This window comes from Habropoda laboriosa, unplaced genomic scaffold (assembly GCF_001263275.1).
Source record: "Habropoda laboriosa isolate 0110345459 unplaced genomic scaffold, ASM126327v1 scaffold5, whole genome shotgun sequence".
NCBI classification, from domain to species: Eukaryota; Metazoa; Arthropoda; class Insecta; order Hymenoptera; family Apidae; genus Habropoda; species Habropoda laboriosa.
Window position 1 is genome coordinate 4,437,276 of NW_017100161.1, and position 17,220 is coordinate 4,454,495.

At 32.7% G+C, this 17,220-nt stretch overlaps 6 protein-coding genes across 6 annotated transcripts; 2 read left to right on the plus strand and 4 right to left on the minus strand.

Moving 5' to 3' along the window:
- The first annotated feature begins 2,274 nt into the window (after positions 1 to 2,274).
- On the plus strand, positions 2,275 to 4,664 carry LOC108578170 (fatty acid 2-hydroxylase). Its single transcript, XM_017941455.1, has 6 exons — positions 2,275 to 2,815; positions 3,144 to 3,369; positions 3,591 to 3,751; positions 3,867 to 3,999; positions 4,079 to 4,198; positions 4,267 to 4,664. The coding sequence occupies exons 1-6, from the start codon at positions 2,531 to 2,533 to the stop codon at positions 4,350 to 4,352; spliced, it is 1,011 nt and encodes a 336-aa protein (XP_017796944.1). The 5' UTR covers positions 2,275 to 2,530; the 3' UTR covers positions 4,353 to 4,664.
- Positions 4,665 to 4,732: 68 nt separating this feature from the next.
- On the minus strand, positions 4,733 to 5,554 carry LOC108578179 (NF-kappa-B inhibitor-interacting Ras-like protein). The gene is made up of 2 exons (XM_017941463.1): positions 5,396 to 5,554; positions 4,733 to 5,239 (listed from the first exon to the last, which is right to left on the minus strand). The coding sequence occupies exons 1-2, from the start codon at positions 5,492 to 5,494 to the stop codon at positions 4,733 to 4,735; spliced, it is 606 nt and encodes a 201-aa protein (XP_017796952.1). The 5' UTR covers positions 5,495 to 5,554.
- Positions 5,555 to 6,475: 921 nt separating this feature from the next.
- LOC108578400 (CCAAT/enhancer-binding protein gamma) lies at positions 6,476 to 7,510 on the minus strand. The gene is made up of 4 exons (XM_017941724.1): positions 7,414 to 7,510; positions 6,880 to 6,990; positions 6,662 to 6,818; positions 6,476 to 6,579 (listed from the first exon to the last, which is right to left on the minus strand). The coding sequence occupies exons 2-4, from the start codon at positions 6,988 to 6,990 to the stop codon at positions 6,476 to 6,478; spliced, it is 372 nt and encodes a 123-aa protein (XP_017797213.1). The 5' UTR covers positions 7,414 to 7,510.
- Positions 7,511 to 7,702: 192 nt separating this feature from the next.
- Positions 7,703 to 10,000, minus strand: LOC108578346 (RNA polymerase II-associated factor 1 homolog). The gene is made up of 7 exons (XM_017941665.1): positions 9,829 to 10,000; positions 9,664 to 9,756; positions 9,130 to 9,598; positions 8,944 to 9,047; positions 8,654 to 8,870; positions 8,331 to 8,580; positions 7,703 to 8,265 (listed from the first exon to the last, which is right to left on the minus strand). The coding sequence occupies exons 1-7, from the start codon at positions 9,900 to 9,902 to the stop codon at positions 7,847 to 7,849; spliced, it is 1,626 nt and encodes a 541-aa protein (XP_017797154.1). The 5' UTR covers positions 9,903 to 10,000; the 3' UTR covers positions 7,703 to 7,846.
- A 902-nt stretch (positions 10,001 to 10,902) lies between these two features.
- On the plus strand, positions 10,903 to 13,282 carry LOC108578384 (probable protein S-acyltransferase 23). The gene is made up of 8 exons (XM_017941707.1): positions 10,903 to 11,127; positions 11,222 to 11,336; positions 11,418 to 11,543; positions 11,623 to 12,068; positions 12,141 to 12,390; positions 12,464 to 12,636; positions 12,728 to 12,893; positions 12,973 to 13,282. The coding sequence occupies exons 1-8, from the start codon at positions 10,946 to 10,948 to the stop codon at positions 13,174 to 13,176; spliced, it is 1,662 nt and encodes a 553-aa protein (XP_017797196.1). The 5' UTR covers positions 10,903 to 10,945; the 3' UTR covers positions 13,177 to 13,282.
- Positions 13,283 to 13,909: 627 nt separating this feature from the next.
- Positions 13,910 to 16,820, minus strand: LOC108578289 (engulfment and cell motility protein 1). The gene is made up of 7 exons (XM_017941593.1): positions 16,434 to 16,820; positions 16,031 to 16,321; positions 15,530 to 15,958; positions 15,040 to 15,456; positions 14,540 to 14,977; positions 14,145 to 14,451; positions 13,910 to 14,073 (listed from the first exon to the last, which is right to left on the minus strand). Exons 1-7 carry the CDS (start codon positions 16,563 to 16,565, stop codon positions 13,910 to 13,912), a joined length of 2,178 nt encoding a protein of 725 aa, XP_017797082.1. The 5' UTR covers positions 16,566 to 16,820.
- Positions 16,821 to 17,220: the final 400 nt, after the last annotated feature.

Below are 17,220 nucleotides of genomic sequence, written 5' to 3' on the forward strand. Positions count from 1 at the left end.
AGTATGACGATGAGAAGAAGAAGAAAAGAAAGAAAGAAAAAAGAATAAGGGAGAATACCGACACAATGTTCATCGCGTTGCGCCAGCGATGCTCGAAAATGCTATATTTTTTGGCAGCGTGAATGCTTTAGATTTATCTCTCCCGATAAAAAAAACACAACCAGACCACTATCTTCCTTCCTGTTGAGCTCGGAAAAGCGCCGTTAAATACCGTTTTCGTTTCTTCTCGTCATTTTCGTTCTTTCTGTTCTCTCCCCACCCTACCCCTCTCCATCTCGTATAAACCGAAGAAGCATGACCGCTGCTACGTTCGTAGACATTTAAATATAGATCGTACATAGGGTATATTGTATACACAAGTATCCAAGACGTTTAAATAAAAGCTTATTTATTGCCGAGTACGAGGACTTATAGACGCTGTTTTATTATCGACTTTTTCCCCCTCGATCCCTTTGCACCAGCCCCTTCCATATCTCCAATGTTACCATCGGCTGTCAAGCGCGCGTTTCACGAGTAACGAAGTAACGAGGAATAGCATAACCGTAAAAGGCACAGGCATGGGCGAATTTTCCTGGTTCTTGGACGAAATTATCATTCTCTGTCCGAGTCGAGGGAGCCCGGACTAAATGGATTTTCGCGTGTCTATGTATGAATTGTGCGTATGTATAAAAGGCTAGTATATTAAATAAAATAATCAAACGAAACACGATAGTAATTAGTATCTCTATAGAGCTGGAATTAACCCTCTAAGTCAGGGGTTCCCAAAGTTTTGCCTAGGTGGGCCAAATTGTAGATTCCAAAATATTTGGCGGGCTATTAAGACAATTACAGCCATTGGCCGTTAAGACAATAAAATATGTACAATCTATATAATAACAAGATATATTACATATAAAATTTAGTATTTTTTTAACTGAACAATTTTTAATTACAATATGATAAAATTTATTTATTTTTTTGTAAAAATGTAAATTATCTCTGTAAATTCAAGATCGCGGCTGATCTGCCGTCGCGGGCCGTATTTCTAGGATTTGCGGGCCGCATTTTGGGAACCCCTGCTCTAAGTCATACCTGAAATAATTTTCACATTTTTCACGAGTAGTCTCACAATCCGAAGTATAAAGTGTATTTAAACCCTGAAAAAAATTCTACGAGTTTAAAACACCCCTGGACTTGGAGGGTTAATAAAAATTCGTTGGAATACATGGAAATTTGGAGTGAAGACTTCGCGGGCAATATTTTGCTCGCGGGGCAGACTAAAAGAAGTCGCGGGCCGGGGGTTGCCCATACGTGCCGTAAGGGTGGAAATTGCGGAGATACAAATTGGCACACTACCTTCAAGCTAAAACAGTACAGAGGACATGGGAATTATTCATTGAACCAACAATCTAAGTGACTATAGTGTAACACCGACACCCCTACTCGCACACTGTCATTATTGGCTAAGTCGATCGTATCTAGAACTTCGTCGTGTAACGAAGAACGCGAAAGAAACAAATGCAACAGAGAGAGAGAGAGAGAGAGAGATACTTAAAAGTAAAATTTTTTTACAGAGGAGTGTTTTAGCTTGCAGGTAATATGTCAACACCTCATATCCTCATATTACATGTCATGACGCAACCATCACTGGGTTTTTTTTTTTAACAACTTCTAAGAACAAGATAACGATACTGTTTCATACGAGAGTGCAATTGAAAATTTGGTCGGTAAATTGAATTATCGCTGGTAGAAATCACGAGATTCGTGCAATTAGACCGACTGCGATGGTATACGAAAACGAGACCAGAAGTAGACTGAACCCCAGAAGGAACTCGAACCTTTAACCCTCAGTTATCGATTTAAACTATAGATAGTTATCTGACGTCGATACTCACGTATAAACAGATGAAACGTTTCTTCTATAACTGATAATTGAAGATTTTCTCTTGGCCGACACAAACGTTGAGTCATTGCTAGGCGCGCACACTATCGTTTGAAGTGCGACAGCTTACCTCGCCGGAAGTGGGAAAAAGCAACTAGGAACTGAACGATTATTTGAACAAAAAGACAAGTACGAAGGAAAAGAAAAAAAAAAGGAAAAAAGAGGAAACGTATCCGCGCAGGAAACATACGTGATAGATAACACGTTCGATGACGCGATTTTATTGAAACAATGATAATTTCTAACGATTTCAAATATAATGCAGCGAGAAGACGAAGAGAATGAGGCGAGGTGTTCGAAGTGCAATAAAAAGTTTCAACGATGACGTAAACGTATAGACAGGAACTTATCACAGTAGGTAACGCATCGAAGATAACAGTGTGACCACTATTCGTACACGATATTACGCGCACGCGTAATTTACAAAAATTTCGAGTGTGCCATGATAAAACAGTTGAGCTAAAACGTAGGCGTTTTAGCAACGCATTCTATACACTGGTTCTCGCACTACCGGTAATCCCTATTTCACTTTCGTACACTTTGCCCACGAGAACGAACGAACCGATTTGGTAAGGGTCAACCAAAGGGGGAAGTCGATCGATCAATTCAATGGCGAGTGCCGCGGACTTTGCTTACGACGTGTGCAAAAAACGGTTGCAAAACAATGAAGAATCGACGGAAGACAAGAAGAATCAGTTTCTAATCAGATACCGGGAACAATTATACGACATAAAGGGATTTCTTCGATATCATCCCGGTGGCAAGAAAACATTGGGACACTTTAAAAATCGAAGCTTGGATAAAGTATTCGACGATAATCCACATTCGAAAGCGGCGTTCCACCTGTTGGAAGACTTCATATTGAACAATCAAGAGAAATATCAAGAGTATGAAGTAAGTCAACGAAGAAAAGTTTACTAAGAGAACACGTGTTGCTCGTGTTCGAAATATTCCGAATTTTTTCTCTTTTTTTTTATTTCCATGAAAATAGAGAAGTTTGAAAACACACAAAGGAAAGATGTTACCGAAAGATTTGTGAATCGATGCAAGTGTGACGAAGAAAAGTTTATTGTGAGAACACGTATTGTTCGCGTTCGAATTATTCCGATTTTTTTTTCTTTTTTTTATTTCCATGAAAATAGAGAAGTTTGAAAAAGCATAGAGGAAAGAGGTTACCGAAAGATTTGTGAATTGATGCTAGTTTTCATTTGAACGTTTGTAGGACCTGATTGATTGGAACGCGCCTATACTTCGACAAGTAGGATCGTTAAGTAATCGATATTGGGAATGGATGAATTTACCAGTGAATCGACCAATTCGTTTATTTGAATCAAATATCTTAGAGAAATTATCGATCACACCTTGGTATCTAGTACCGATAGTATGGATCCCGCTGTGTATCTACTTCCTTTACTCAGGATGGTTATGCGTTACCGACTCTTACAATGGTAATTCTCTCACACGTTTTACTTTCTCGTTTTTTTTTTTTTTTTTTTTTTTGGTTTCTTCTAATTATCTATACGTTCGATAATTACGTAATATTGTTGTGAAATCGTTTCGAGTGCCGAAAGAACGAATACCTGGAAAAGTGATTAGTTATCGTTAATCAATGACAATCACACAACTGTTCGTCAGGATAAATTTTCGATATATTTCTTGGAACTTTTAGGAAACACCTTGTTCGAAGTTTTAATCTCTTATATACTCGGTATATTGATATGGAGTATATTAGAATATGTACTTCATCGTAAACTTTTTCACTTCAAACCGCCCGCCACTTCGAAACTACTAATTTCTATACATTTTATACTTCATGGCGTTCATCACAAGGTAAAATATTAAACGTATTGTGATAAAAATTCATTTAGTAATTAAAAGAATGAAAAGAAAAACAAAAAAAAAACGATAATTGTATGCACAAAAGATTTTACTTATTGTCTCTTAGGCACCGTTTGACGATAGAAGATTAGTATTCCCTCCAGTACCAGGTCTTTTGATAGCAACGTTGATTTTGTACATTTACCAAGCGTTGTTTTCTCAAACGATGTTTAACTTTATTGGCGCTGGTACAATAACAGGTACTGTTCTATTTATATCTAATTAATATCAACCATATTATCAATATAAAAAAAAAGACAAAAAATCTTAATTTCGTAGGCTACATTAGCTACGATTTGATACACTATTATTTACATCACGGCGCGCCGAAGGATGGAACGTTTCTTTATCTTCTGAAAAGGAATCATAACTATCATCATTTCTTACACCATGAATTAGGTAACGCTCTTTCAACGTTCTCGAAACATCGAGTAAATTTATTAAAACATAAACACTTCGTTCTTCAGGTTTTGGTATCAGCAGTAAACTATGGGATTACGTGTTTGGAACGAGCATCAGTTTACGGCAATTAACGAAACCGATCGAATGGTAAATCGATCCATTACAAAATAACTTATACATATACGCTTTGCAAGCCAATATTTTGTAACAAACGAATAGTATGAACTAAGTCAATTGCAACGTACAATCGATTGTTCGATGATAAATATATTTTAAGTACAAAGAAGGAACAAAATGCACGAGGTATTGTACAAAGAGACGAACGAGATCTTAGTAAGATGAAACTGCTAAACTATGCATTACTATCAAGCACCTAAACAAACTGATGCCTTAAGTACATGATGATTTTTGATCTATGCTCATTTTTTATAAAATTGACAAGCATATACCAAAACAGATCAATGTGAATCATTACAGGAATACCAATGAGATTGGTAACACAATAAGTTAATAAGTTATAAATAAATATGATTAAGGTCCATCGACTTTCACATTTTTTCTACCCATACTCAACTGTGGGAATGTGCTTTTATTGGTAGGAGGATTTAATCTGGAGGACAGGTGAACAAATGCATCAAGCAGGCTTAGCCTATCCATGACATTCACTTCGTAGTGTTTCAGTTTCTCTCTAGTACACCAATTTGCAGCCTTACTTGCAGTATTTTCCAAACTGTGAGATTCCTCTTCAGCCTTAGTTCTATTTCCAACGACAATCACGGTTATTTCCTTCTTATCTTTATTTCTGTCGATGTCTTTTTTCAATGGAAACAATACATCTAAGGATTCGGGTTTCGCGGTATCGTAAACTAAGACGTATCCATCAGCGAAACCAAGATAATGTCGTGGAAGTTGTTGATTATTCGCATTATTTTGAAGAGATTCCAGTCCCGCTGTGTCATAAAATCGCACTTTTTCCTTCGTGCCGCGATCCGTTTCTATATTCGCTACATAAATATCCTCGATCGTAGGATGAATTTCCTATTACATTACAAAATATAATTCATATAAAATACGTATGTAATATTACGTTATTTCTGTTTGTAATCAAACCGTAAATGTAAATTGAAATATCATTGTGTAATGTAGAAGTGTATTGTTTCGTAAGTTGTGTTCAAACATAACCTAAATTCTTACTGTCTTGACATTGACATTCCCATAAATGAGTTGCTCCAACAGCGCAGTCTTTCCGACACCTTTCATTCCACAAACAACTACTTTTGTTGTTTTTCCCATGTTCACTTTTCACTTAAATTATGTTATTATTTAATTTAACTGTTAAAACTTTCATGCTAGTGTTACAAAAAAAAACAATTCTTCAAGCCACTGAAGTCAATATTGAGTCTAGTAACTGACCGATGACAGGTGTTTTTCCTAGGGAAAATGCATACTATTTATCTTTCTAATATATGCATTTCTTTCTAGAATTCTAGTTTTTGTATATATTCAATAAATAAATGTAGCTTCTATACATTTTGCTTTATTTAATTTAAAAATACTCTTGACAATTCACAAAATACTGCAGGTAACAATAAACATTTTCTATAGTAGTATAACTTTGAAAAATAGACTCTTGTCATCTTATGATATATGAAATTGTTATTTCTCTTTTAAACTCTCAGTTGCATAAAATGTTTAACAGTAAAAGGTGACAAATCAATTACAATGGAATGATTAAAATAATGCTGTTATAAGTAATTATAATACACGCTATTTTATCGGTACCGTCGTATAAGATAGATATTTACGACATATGTAAATTTGTCATTAAAATGTTTTTTTCTCTGAAATAGTCAAATTTTAAATATTGTAAATACACAAACGTATCATACACGTGCTTTTTTTATCCACTTATCTTCTTTGTAAATACAGATTTCATGTTTATCTTGATATAACATATTATCATTTCTTTCATTGCAAATAATTTATACCCCAATGCGCCTTTTTAATCTTTCAGTATCTACTCCTAAGTTTTTAGTATTTCAATTTTGAGCCCTCTCTCAATTGATGCTTCAGATTCTAATGATGATAAATTTTACATGCAATGAGCTGCATGTATCAAAATTTCATGCATTTTAAATTCATTAAAAATCAATTAAGAGCAGATATCTTTCCAAGATATCTGACTTTTTATGAGAAATAGACAAACCAAAGTGCATCTTCATCTCAGATTTGATCAATACCACGTTACTTATTTCACGTGGAATCTATCATAATCTATGGTTTAGTGATATCTTTTACATGTTCCACAGGTTTTGTATCTTCAGCCAAGAGAGCATTTAAATCTATATCTTGAATGTTTACAGAGTGTTGACTTGAACCTAGAATTATGAACATGATTTGTGTAATAAATATTATAAAAAAAAAAAAAAAAATTGTGAAATTATTACAATATAAATGTACCTGCATGTGCAAGGAAAAGGTCTTTCAAAAATCCTAATTCTTTTGTAAGCATTTTAACTTTTTCTTCAAGTAATTCATTCTCTGTTTTTAACTGATTTACACGTTCGAATGTTTGTTGGTTACGTAATTTACTTTTAACTCTAGAACGTTTTACAGCCTAAAAACATTAAAAAATGAAATGAATATTCACAAGTTTGACAAGTTAATGTATTTTTTACCTGATTATTTCTATCCCTACGTCTTCTATAATCTTCATCATCTTCTTCCTCAGAAATTTGTCTTTTCTTTTTACTTGCAGATGTATAATTTTCTTTATTTTTTGGTGCCATCTGTAATTTATAAAAGTACATTCAATTTAAAAAGTTCATGAGATATATCATGAAAGCAGTCTGAATAATACTCAGCAAGTAAATAATATTCAATTATTTGTTTAAGTATGTAGTGATAACGTTGAACATGAATCCTATTTTTATTTATATCATATTTGCTCAAAATATAATGTTACAATTCTAAGTAAAATATTATCATTAAAAAATTGTTTCCAATTCGTGTTAAGCTACTTTTTATTGAGTGTTTACGTAGAAACCTCGAGTAATGTGCGTCACAACTACGAATGCATATCAAATTGTACGTGGTGTAAGTTGGTGTCAATGTTTTTGAAACATATAGTATATTACAAACTTTTAAAGTACTGCAAGACAATACCATGTGATGAAAGATGTCGCGTTTCGTGCATGTCAATTTTTACTTACCTTTCATGGTTCGTACAAATCCTTGTATCCTTGATTTAATGTTACTGTGAAAACTTCAAAATTGACACTTCTTTCGCTATTAACGTACCATGCGTGTCACGGTAAAACACAATTCAGATACGTCACGTAGATGATGCAATGCTATTTAAAAAGTGGTGTGCAGGTGATACGCAAGTGAACATGAACTGCGCTCTACCGGCATTCTTTTATACTAAACGTAACGATTCTCAACAAAAGTAACCTTCTTTATCGATCTTTTTTTTTTATTAAAATCAACGTTTGGCTCTCGTCGTACTATTCTTTACATTCATGATAATCATTATATACATACAATGGTTGAACATTTCCAAAATGTAACGAACTATAATTGATCTTAAAGAATGTATGATCATTTTAGTAAATACTGCTATAAAAATTGGAAAGTTTTTATTATTTATTCACTCTCTGAACCACTTTCGCCACTGCCACTACCAGATCCACTACCACTACCACTAGCTGATCTTGACCTTGAAGGAGATCTCGATTTTGATCTAGATTTTGAACTTGATACAGATCCAGATCGAGACTTAGCTGGAGATCTAGAGCGAGACCTTGAAGCTGACTTTGACCGTGATCTTGATTTAGAAGAGTTTCTAGATTGTGGAGTACCAGACCTTGATCTCGACTTGCTATGTGATCTGGAGGGGGATTGTGATTCGGAACGTGAACGGGAAGCAGATCTGGATTTTGATGGTGACGCAGATCGAGATTTTGATCTAGAACCAGATTTTGAACGAGAACGGGATTTTCTACTAGATGCTCGCGAAGATGCTCTTGATGATGCTCTGGATTCTGCTTCGTTTTCGGAACCTTCTAAAATAGAAATAAATTATAAATAAGTACAAAATATTGGAACTTCATAATAATTTATTACTGACCTCCTCTTTCTTCTGTTTTCTCAGCTTCTTGTTGAGGCTCTTCCTCTTCTTCTTCTTCTTCTTCTTCTTCCTCATCTTCATCTTCTTCTCCTGGTGGTTCCAATTGCTTTTCTCTGTATCTTTGCATTTTAAATTCATTGGCGTTAAGTGGCCGATGTCTCACTATCAACCTCGTATTATTTGCTGGTTGCCCAGCCTTTTGACGACGTTTACTAAGACGTACTCGCGTTTCAAGTTCATTATAATATACCTGTAATGTAAATAATAAAATTATGTACATCTTATATGTTTTATATCATTTATTATTTCAATATAAAACATACCCCTTCTTGTCTTATGACAAGGAAATAATTTTCTTCATATCCCTTTGAAGCTTTACTTTTAACATTCCAATTATATTCTCTAGCCATTTTATATTCATATTCTTCATCATCTGCATAGTCAATACCAGCAGTAAAATCTCTTCTACGTTTTTCTAAAGTTTCTTCTAAGGGCAAAAAGTATGCTACAAACTGTTCACCACTTTCATCCATCACACCCCTAGAGCAATATATATATTATAATATTTGATCAAATACTAACAAACAACAAAATATACAAATTATAAATTTACCGAATCATAGCTTGTGACATTTCTTCAATTTGAGCTGGCACAGAACGTCCAGTTGGAGCTGGATCAGAATCAAATATGACTTGTGCACAAGGATATTTCCATAGCTGCAACAAGTCGATAAAAAATGTAAGAAAGCAATTAAAATATTTATGTTACATAAAACTGCTGTAGTAACTTTTACAATACCTTGAAATCTGGAAATACTGGCAAAATTTCTACAGGTACTACATTTGGTTTACTGTAATGTCTTTCAATTGATTTCTTATTATCCTCAAATGTTTTTTCAATAGCTTTTATTTGACTTTCACGGTCCATATATAATGTTTCTTCCTTGAAATTCTTTTTGATGCTGTAACCAACTTTGGCTTCAACTTTATCCACAGTCTGTGGTTGAAATCTGGTTTGTTCTGTGGAAATGTATTCAGTACGTCTGAGCCAAGATACACTTCTGGCATGATGTCTAGATCTTTTGGAATCTTGTGGAGTGAGAACATCTTCTTCCAAAAGTTTTTCATCAGCAGGATCTAACTGAGCATTAACATCTCCAGCATATGTATCTTTATTTATAAGGTCAATCTCTACACCTAAATCATGTTCTGTCAGTACTTCATATTTATAATTACGTTCCAGTGAAGTTGGATTATATTGAATGAACCTATGAATATTGCTCAGTTATACATTATTCAAAGTATTATTAATATTTAAACATGTGAAACTTACCGTGTTGATTCAAAAGGATATGTAATAAATTTAGGATCAAATGGTATATCTGGTAATGTATTGCAATATTTAACTCTGCATATTAACTCAGACCTATAATAAAAATAAAAGAAAAGCATTAACCGTTATAGTAGTAGAAACTACAGGTTATAATCAAATTTTTACCTTTTCTCTGCTGGCCTGGCTGTACGTTTGTCCCTTTCAGTTGTACTGCCATTTGTCTGAATTGTCGGAGCCATTATTAAATCACATTAATAAACTAGCAATATTTTAAACATCACAACGAAATTTCATTCGAAATAACAAATAACTCTTAAAACGCGAAGCACACTTTGTATATCAAAGTAAGTTTACGCGACGCCATCTGGTTACGATATATATTTAAACACGAAGAAACATGTTCATTTTTTAAATTATTAAAAATCTTTAAAAAAGCATATTATTTGTGTATTTAAATCAATATCCATCGAATATCGTTATATTGTAAAAATTTAACAGTTAAATATTAACATTCATCATAAGTTTAACTTATTGTAATTTTTTGAAAATATTTAAAAAATATAACAGTAAAAGTTTCGCGGTCTTTATGTTATCAGTACGCAGGCGTTCATTCAACTACGATATTGATTTGAATGCGCAATATCACATAACGATGGTCTCATTCGGAAATGCGGACATTGCTGTTTCTAACTTGACACGTTGCTGCATAACGAAGGTATTGTTCTAAAATTTATCACGTTGAAGGAAAAGGTGCATAACAAGAAGAACATTAGAAAACATGGTTGGACCAAATATTTCCTTGTGACTAACCGTTCCGGAAGGTGGGACAACCTCTGTACAGGGCGCATCCTTTAGGACACCTTCCGAACACGAACGTGTAAATCCGGAACTCGCAACGCTTTGTAAAGTAAGCTAAGATAGAAATTTTTGTTGTTTAAAAATCTAGCAGAAATCATAATGCAGCAATTGGAAAGTTAAACCTGGTTAAACATAGGATACAAAAAATAATACGTCAAATACAAAATGTAATGGCTTTGAAAATTCTGCTGACAATGAGCTTCAAATTTATGGCGGGTAAAAAATAGTTTACTATCAGTTGCTCGAAGTAATTAAATAAACCATCTTTAATTATATAGATTTAAATTCGAAATTTTGAATTTAAATTCAAGTTTTCTGATTTAAATAACAAATTTTAAATATAAATTCAAATTTTCAAATTTAAATTCAAACTTTAGGGCCCGGTGCAGCGAGATCCGTATGGGAATTAAGTCCCGATCCCGACATGGTCGGGCATCTACCAAACACTCCAATTTCTAGCACTGCTCATCAAAATCATGGACCAGCTAAAGGTACTGATTTACAACCAAGAAATGGTCCCGACGATAACATATACGCCGATGAAACTGCTCCAGGTCAAACACCATCAGATGAAACGAAACGAATTTTTGAGCTTCTTAGATCTGGGTATTTGCATTGCACAGTATTCATTTTTTTTATTACGGTTTTATTTACATCAATAAACTGAAAAATAATGATAATAATTTAAATATTCTTTCAGTGAAATTGGTGCTGTGGACGAACTTGTAGAAAAGAATGGTTTAAGTGTATTAAGCGCGAGGGATGAATGGGGATATACTCCCGCCCATTGGGCTGCTTTGGATGGAAATATTGAAGTTAGTTTTTATAATTAATTTTATTATGGGGAAAACGTCTTTTTTTTTTATTTAACCAAAAAACTTCATGTTATATTACAGGTAATGAGATACTTAATAGAACGTAATGGACCAGTTGACCTTTCTTGTCTTGGAACTCAGGGGCCAAGACCGATACATTGGGCTTGTCGAAAAGGTCATAGTGCGATAGTTCAGTTATTATTAAAGGTACTTAAGCTAACAATGTACATAATATGTATAAAGTTGTAACATACTTTATTCTTTCATTATCTTCATTGGTTTTTAGGCAGGTGTTGCTGTTAATGCAGCAGATTTCAAAGGTTTAACACCTCTAATGACTGCTTGCATGTTTGGAAAATTTGCAACAGCAGCATTTTTATTAGGATCTGGTGCACTAGGACATCTAACAGATATAAATGGTGATACAGCTCTTCATTGGGCTGCATATAAAGGCCATGCAGAGTTAATAAGATTACTTATGTATAGTGGAGTAGACCTACAGAAACCAGATTACTTTGGATCTACTCCGCTACATTTAGCATGTCTCTCTGGAAATGTCAGTTGCGTTAAAATATTGTGCGAAAAGAGCAAAATTGAACTAGAACCTCGTGATAAAAATGGTAAAACACCGTTACAATTGGCAAAAAGTCATAGACATTCAGAGATTGTGAGAATATTACAAGCTGAACAAAAGCGGCGGGCCAGATGGATTCCACCCATCAACGAATTATGGTTTATACTTTTATATAAAATTTTCCAAAATTTGGTATTCATTAATATTTTTATATTTTTCTTTCTTTTAAGGGCATTACTATTTGGTGGAGCTGGAAATAGTAAAGGTCCTATATTATTATTTATGGTTTCTGTCCTCCTTTGGGGATATCCAATGTATTTATTGAAATGTATTCCATTAACATGGAATCTTTTACGTGGCAGTCACTACTGTTTTATTTATTGGAATATTGTTATGTGGATCTCATGGATTGTAGCAAACAGAAGAGATCCTGGCTATGTACCACAAAATAGTGAAACCTACTATAGAGCAATTAAACAAGTATTATTTTATAATTTTATTATTTTCTATAAAGTAACACATCATGACTTCATGAAATATTTTTCATTTCTAGATTCCATATTTTGATAAATGGAAAAAAAGAAACGTATTATTATCTCGATTATGTCATAGTTGTAGATGTTTTAGACCTTTGAGAGCTAAACATTGCAGAATCTGCAATAGATGTGTTACATATTTTGATCACCACTGTCCATTTATATATAATTGCGTAGGTTTGAGAAATAGGTAAATTACAACATAATTTATATTCAATTATGTACACAATTCAATATTCTTTACACAGATAATAATTATTACTAATCAATTTTCATTACAGGATGTGGTTCTTTCTTTTTGTTATGTGTGTAGCTATAAACTGTTCATTTACAATTTATTTTGCTTGCTACTGTATGGCAATTGAAGGAATCCAATTACTGTATGTATTAGGTGTACTAGAAGCATTAGTATTCTGTGGACTTGGATGGATTTTGACATGTACTTCGGTAAATATAAAAAATAATTAATTGTTAATAAGGAATGCGATACTTTTTCAGATTTGCTACAGTCTGCTTTTTTATACAGGTATTGCATGCATGTATGAACTTGACTACAAATGAAATGTTTAATTACAAACGATACTCATATTTAAGAGACAAAAAAGGAAGATATTTGAACCCATTTAACAGAGGTCCTGTCCTTAATTTTATTGAATTTTTTCTCTGTCCTCCAAATCATCAAGCAAACGATCCTCAGAACTACCAAATACTTTCAGAAGATATCATGTGAACTATAATAAATTGTGATTACTACTTTTCAGTAATATTGCACCTCTGAGAAAGTAAAAATGTCATTGATTAAGTCATTATGTCTTTAATGACTGTAACATATGTACCTGCACACAATCTTCACGGTTATTGCTTCTAATATTATGGCTTTTTACTCATGGTATTAAATACAAAACATGTTTCAATAAATAATTTATTAACTTATATTTTAAATTTTATTATACCTTTAATATTATAATTTCTACAAAACTTCTATTAAACATGATTTCAAATAATGCTAGTTTCATCACGATTACAATCCATTAATTAAAATAATTGCTAGAGGAATCGTGTATAATATTAATTTCTTGATTCCCACTACGATTATCATATAAAAAGGAGTATATGCTTATGCAAATATCAAATTCATATATACAAATAATTTCAAAAATGCTGTATATAATTTGTATGTCTAAAATGTAAAATGTAAAACGTATCTTTGGTAAAATATACTGAGTTTTTTCATATAATTAAAATACCCATATGTTTCAGTGTATACTTAAAAGTCATACTTAAAAGTTCTGTGTACTGTATAAAAAACAATACTAATAAAAATGCTAAAAATTATTTGTTTGTATAAAATTTGTAGCTTAGAATAAAACTTAGTTTTCGCTTTGATAAATATCTAAGTGTTACCTTATCAATCTATCTCGTATTAAATTACTACAACAATTACTGAACACAAAACGAAATTCTTACTTTAACTCGTAGCAAAAATCGTAATTTGGTGGAGGGTCAGGAATAACAGGCGGATCTTGAGGAATATCGATTCCTTCTGCATCTAAAAGTTTCAATTTAATATCCATAGATAATAATGTTTCCAAATCGGCTTTCGCCTCCTTACTAGTCATTTCATTACCTGTAAATAAAATTTCTTTCTTTCAATCTGAAGACAAAATCATGCAACTCGTGAATAACGTTATTACATACCAAGTAAAGCGTTAATACCATCAGTCCAATAATCAAAAACTTTTTCTTCAGGAGCAACAAAATCTAAACTTGAAACTTCTACAGAATCTAACATTAAAGAGAACACTAACTGATGTGTATTTTTTCGTCTCTGTAAATCTTTCATATGCGGACATTCTCTACCAGTCAATAAACCCCGGATTTCAACAACAGCTAATTTTGTAGGAAGTTCGTCAATTGTTGGTACCGACTTGTCATCACAGTCACCATAATGAAATACTTTGTGATTTGGCGAAAGTCGAACATACCAAAATTTATCCTTGATTCTCTATGAATAATATAACGTTTGTTATAAGTATAAAGTTCTGAAAAATTATCTTTTTAATTATAACTTTCTATAAAATAAAAATAAATACCTGTCCCCTGGCACTGTATTTCATAAATCTTGTGCCTTCTACTAAAAAGCCTAAACGTTGTTGTTGAATAAGTTCCAAAATTTCAGGTGTAATTTGTTCTCTAAGTTCAACAATTGGTCTTGCATGACTTTCCCATTCTTCTCTAGTAGTTCTTTCTTGTTGCCAGAGGTTAGTAATTGTTGAATATGTTAATTGTTGTAATTTAATTTTAAATTTATCTAACCCTGTAGGTTTACATTGAAGTGCTCTAGTGATCTGTTCTCTTACAACAGAAAACACTTTTACAAAATCTTCAGTGGTGGCTCTCATCTCCTTCCAGGTCTTATTTAAAAGAACTATGCATACACAATAGAATTCTTCAAATGGATGATCATGTGTAAAAAACATAGGGTGATACAATTGTCCTTGTTCACTAGGTGCTTCTCCAATATGTAATACCTAAACAAATTTAATAAGCTGAATTTATTCAAACCACTTTGTACTAAGTTTTATGTACTTACTTCACAAAGTAATTTAACAAGTTCCACACTTGTCCTACCAAAAGGACATTCATGTTCATCTGCTCTGCAAGAATTTTCTAGAACAACTTTAGTGTAGCCTTCAGTATGATTACGTGCAAAATAAACCATGCAATCAAGGGCAAGCATGCCTGGTGGAGTTTCAGTAAAATCAAGAGCAGGATTGATGTCATATTTAAAACCCAATTTTTTATAATCTTTAGCAAAAAGACCTTGTTTTCGAGCTGTGACATCTCCACTTATAGCTCCTTCTGTATCAAAAGCAATTTTTCTAAGTTCTTTAATTTTGTCATGTGCATCTTGGTCTTGTGGGTCCATTTTTGTCATCATACGTTGCTCCAACAAACTTAACATTAATGTTTGTAAAACATACAATTGGTGTGCCATTTCTGCACCAACCTATATTAATATTTAATTATATGATAAATTTTGACTTATTGTATGAAAAAAATGTAGATATAGTATCTCATACCGGACCAACAGACTGTATAATTTGTGTCAAAAACACATGTCTAACTTGCTTAGATTGGAGGGTTGCAGCAACAGCTCTACGTTTAGACAAATCAGCCTTTAGAAATAAGGCATTCATTAGAGCTATTGCATTTTGTTGCATTTGTGGACGCATACTTTGTAAATGCATCACTAAATTGGGAAAGGTTACTTCTTTTTCAACTTGTTCATATTTTCCTGAAGAATTCAATACTATATTTTCAAGAATGCTAAGTGAGGCTTCAACAATAATAGTATCTTGGTTTGTAGCCAGATTGTTTACATAGCTTGCTACTTTATTAATAAAAGGTGTTTCTAATATATCCCATGAAACAATTCCATGATCCATAAGTTCCACAAATGATTGAAGTGAATATGCAAGTGCATTTCCTTTATACTTTCCACCTTCAACCTATGAAAGTATATATTAGTAAAAACAAATGAAAAAGAACAAAACAAAAATAAAATAAAAATGTTCAAATACCTGTGATATAATTAAAGCTAAACCTTGCTTATTAATAAATTCCAATGCAAATGTCATATCTGTGCTAAGAGTGCTTAATTTTTGCAAAGCTGCAGCTTTTTCATCCATAGCCCCATTGTTCAATTTTGTTAAAATATCACATGCTGTTTTAGAAGGAGAAAACTCTAGTCTTAAAATACTACCATTTTTTACTTCATTGCGATTTTTTTCTGTGATATAATTTTGATTATTTTCAGAAAATTGTAATGAATATGATTCAGGATCAGAAAGACCCCACCCATTGCACAGTTCCTGACAAACATTAAATATAATATGGAAATTAATTTTTTAAATCTGTTCTAATTTAAAAAAAATATAGGAACGGAATTTTAAGAATAGAAAATTAAACTTCGCTTTTAAATACCTGAATAATTCCAGTAAGTGGATGTTTTTGATTAAATTCAATAAGTTGTGCCACTTGTTCAGTCATTTGAACAGCAATTTTCACAATATTTGAATCCTTCTGGACCGGCATTTTTATTGTTTGTGTGTACATCAAGGAGTCAGGAACAGTTTTTAATTATTGCAAGGAAATTGAGAGATACCATAAACGCCGGCCCAGTATACTTTGCGAAATATTATGAATTTGACGTATCTCTTGTCATAACAACGCGACAGCCATCTTGTTAGTTTTGTATTAAATCAGAAAGCTTCTAAATAACAGCCTCGCCCCACAACGACTGATTGGTAGAAATACGCACTTTGCAATGTCAGATTTATGCGCAAGTCCGGATACACTTGCGTACATAACCTTATTCAGCTTTGTAAACTATAGCACAATTCAAATACCATTGAGTAACTGCACATAAGGTATCATGTAAAAGGACTTTTAGTAAATTTTAACATAAATTAAAAAATTTTAGAATCTTTTTATTCCTCTACATGCGTTATTTGTATTACGTGTTTTTAAAAAATATTTTTCTTATTATTTGTTCAAGTTCAAAATTCATATACAATGTATTAAGATTAATCGTGTAGTAATAACTGTTAACATGCAAATATTGTTTACAAGGTACAATGAGTTATTCACACTAATTGCATTAACAAAGCATAATAAAAAAAGGTTATTTGCTTTGTGCTGTTTCATAAATTACATTTTATCCTATGTATATCTAAAAGTATCAGAAAAATAATTTAATGTCGATAATTTC

Excerpts from the sequence above, each read along its gene's own strand:
- LOC108578170 (XM_017941455.1), top strand. The coding sequence starts at position 2,531 with ATGGCGAGTGCCGCGGACTTTGCTTACGACGTGTGCAAAAAACGGTTG. Across the intron at positions 3,752-3,866 it reads TTCATGGCGTTCATCACAAG|GCACCGTTTGACGATAGAAG; the intron begins GTAAAATATTAA and ends ATTGTCTCTTAG. Across the intron at positions 4,000-4,078 it reads TGGCGCTGGTACAATAACAG|GCTACATTAGCTACGATTTG; the intron begins GTACTGTTCTAT and ends TTAATTTCGTAG.
- LOC108578179 (XM_017941463.1), bottom strand. The coding sequence starts at position 5,494 with ATGGGAAAAACAACAAAAGTAGTTGTTTGTGGAATGAAAGGTGTCGGA. Across the intron at positions 5,240-5,395 it reads GGAATGTCAATGTCAAGACA|GAAATTCATCCTACGATCGA; the intron begins GTAAGAATTTAG and ends GTAATGTAATAG.
- LOC108578400 (XM_017941724.1), bottom strand. The coding sequence starts at position 6,990 with ATGGCACCAAAAAATAAAGAAAATTATACATCTGCAAGTAAAAAGAAA. Across the intron at positions 6,819-6,879 it reads GTAGGGATAGAAATAATCAG|GCTGTAAAACGTTCTAGAGT; the intron begins GTAAAAAATACA and ends TAATGTTTTTAG. Across the intron at positions 6,580-6,661 it reads CCTTTTCCTTGCACATGCAG|GTTCAAGTCAACACTCTGTA; the intron begins GTACATTTATAT and ends TCATAATTCTAG.
- LOC108578346 (XM_017941665.1), bottom strand. The coding sequence starts at position 9,902 with ATGGCTCCGACAATTCAGACAAATGGCAGTACAACTGAAAGGGACAAA. Across the intron at positions 9,599-9,663 it reads TATCCTTTTGAATCAACACG|GTTCATTCAATATAATCCAA; the intron begins GTAAGTTTCACA and ends CAATATTCATAG. Across the intron at positions 8,581-8,653 it reads TTGTCATAAGACAAGAAGGG|GTATATTATAATGAACTTGA; the intron begins GTATGTTTTATA and ends TTTACATTACAG.
- LOC108578384 (XM_017941707.1), top strand. The coding sequence starts at position 10,946 with ATGGTCGGGCATCTACCAAACACTCCAATTTCTAGCACTGCTCATCAA. Across the intron at positions 11,544-11,622 it reads TAGTTCAGTTATTATTAAAG|GCAGGTGTTGCTGTTAATGC; the intron begins GTACTTAAGCTA and ends ATTGGTTTTTAG. Across the intron at positions 12,391-12,463 it reads ACTATAGAGCAATTAAACAA|ATTCCATATTTTGATAAATG; the intron begins GTATTATTTTAT and ends TTTCATTTCTAG.
- LOC108578289 (XM_017941593.1), bottom strand. The coding sequence starts at position 16,565 with ATGTACACACAAACAATAAAAATGCCGGTCCAGAAGGATTCAAATATT. Across the intron at positions 15,959-16,030 it reads TAGCTTTAATTATATCACAG|GTTGAAGGTGGAAAGTATAA; the intron begins GTATTTGAACAT and ends ATACTTTCATAG. Across the intron at positions 15,457-15,529 it reads TTATACAGTCTGTTGGTCCG|GTTGGTGCAGAAATGGCACA; the intron begins GTATGAGATACT and ends ATATTAATATAG.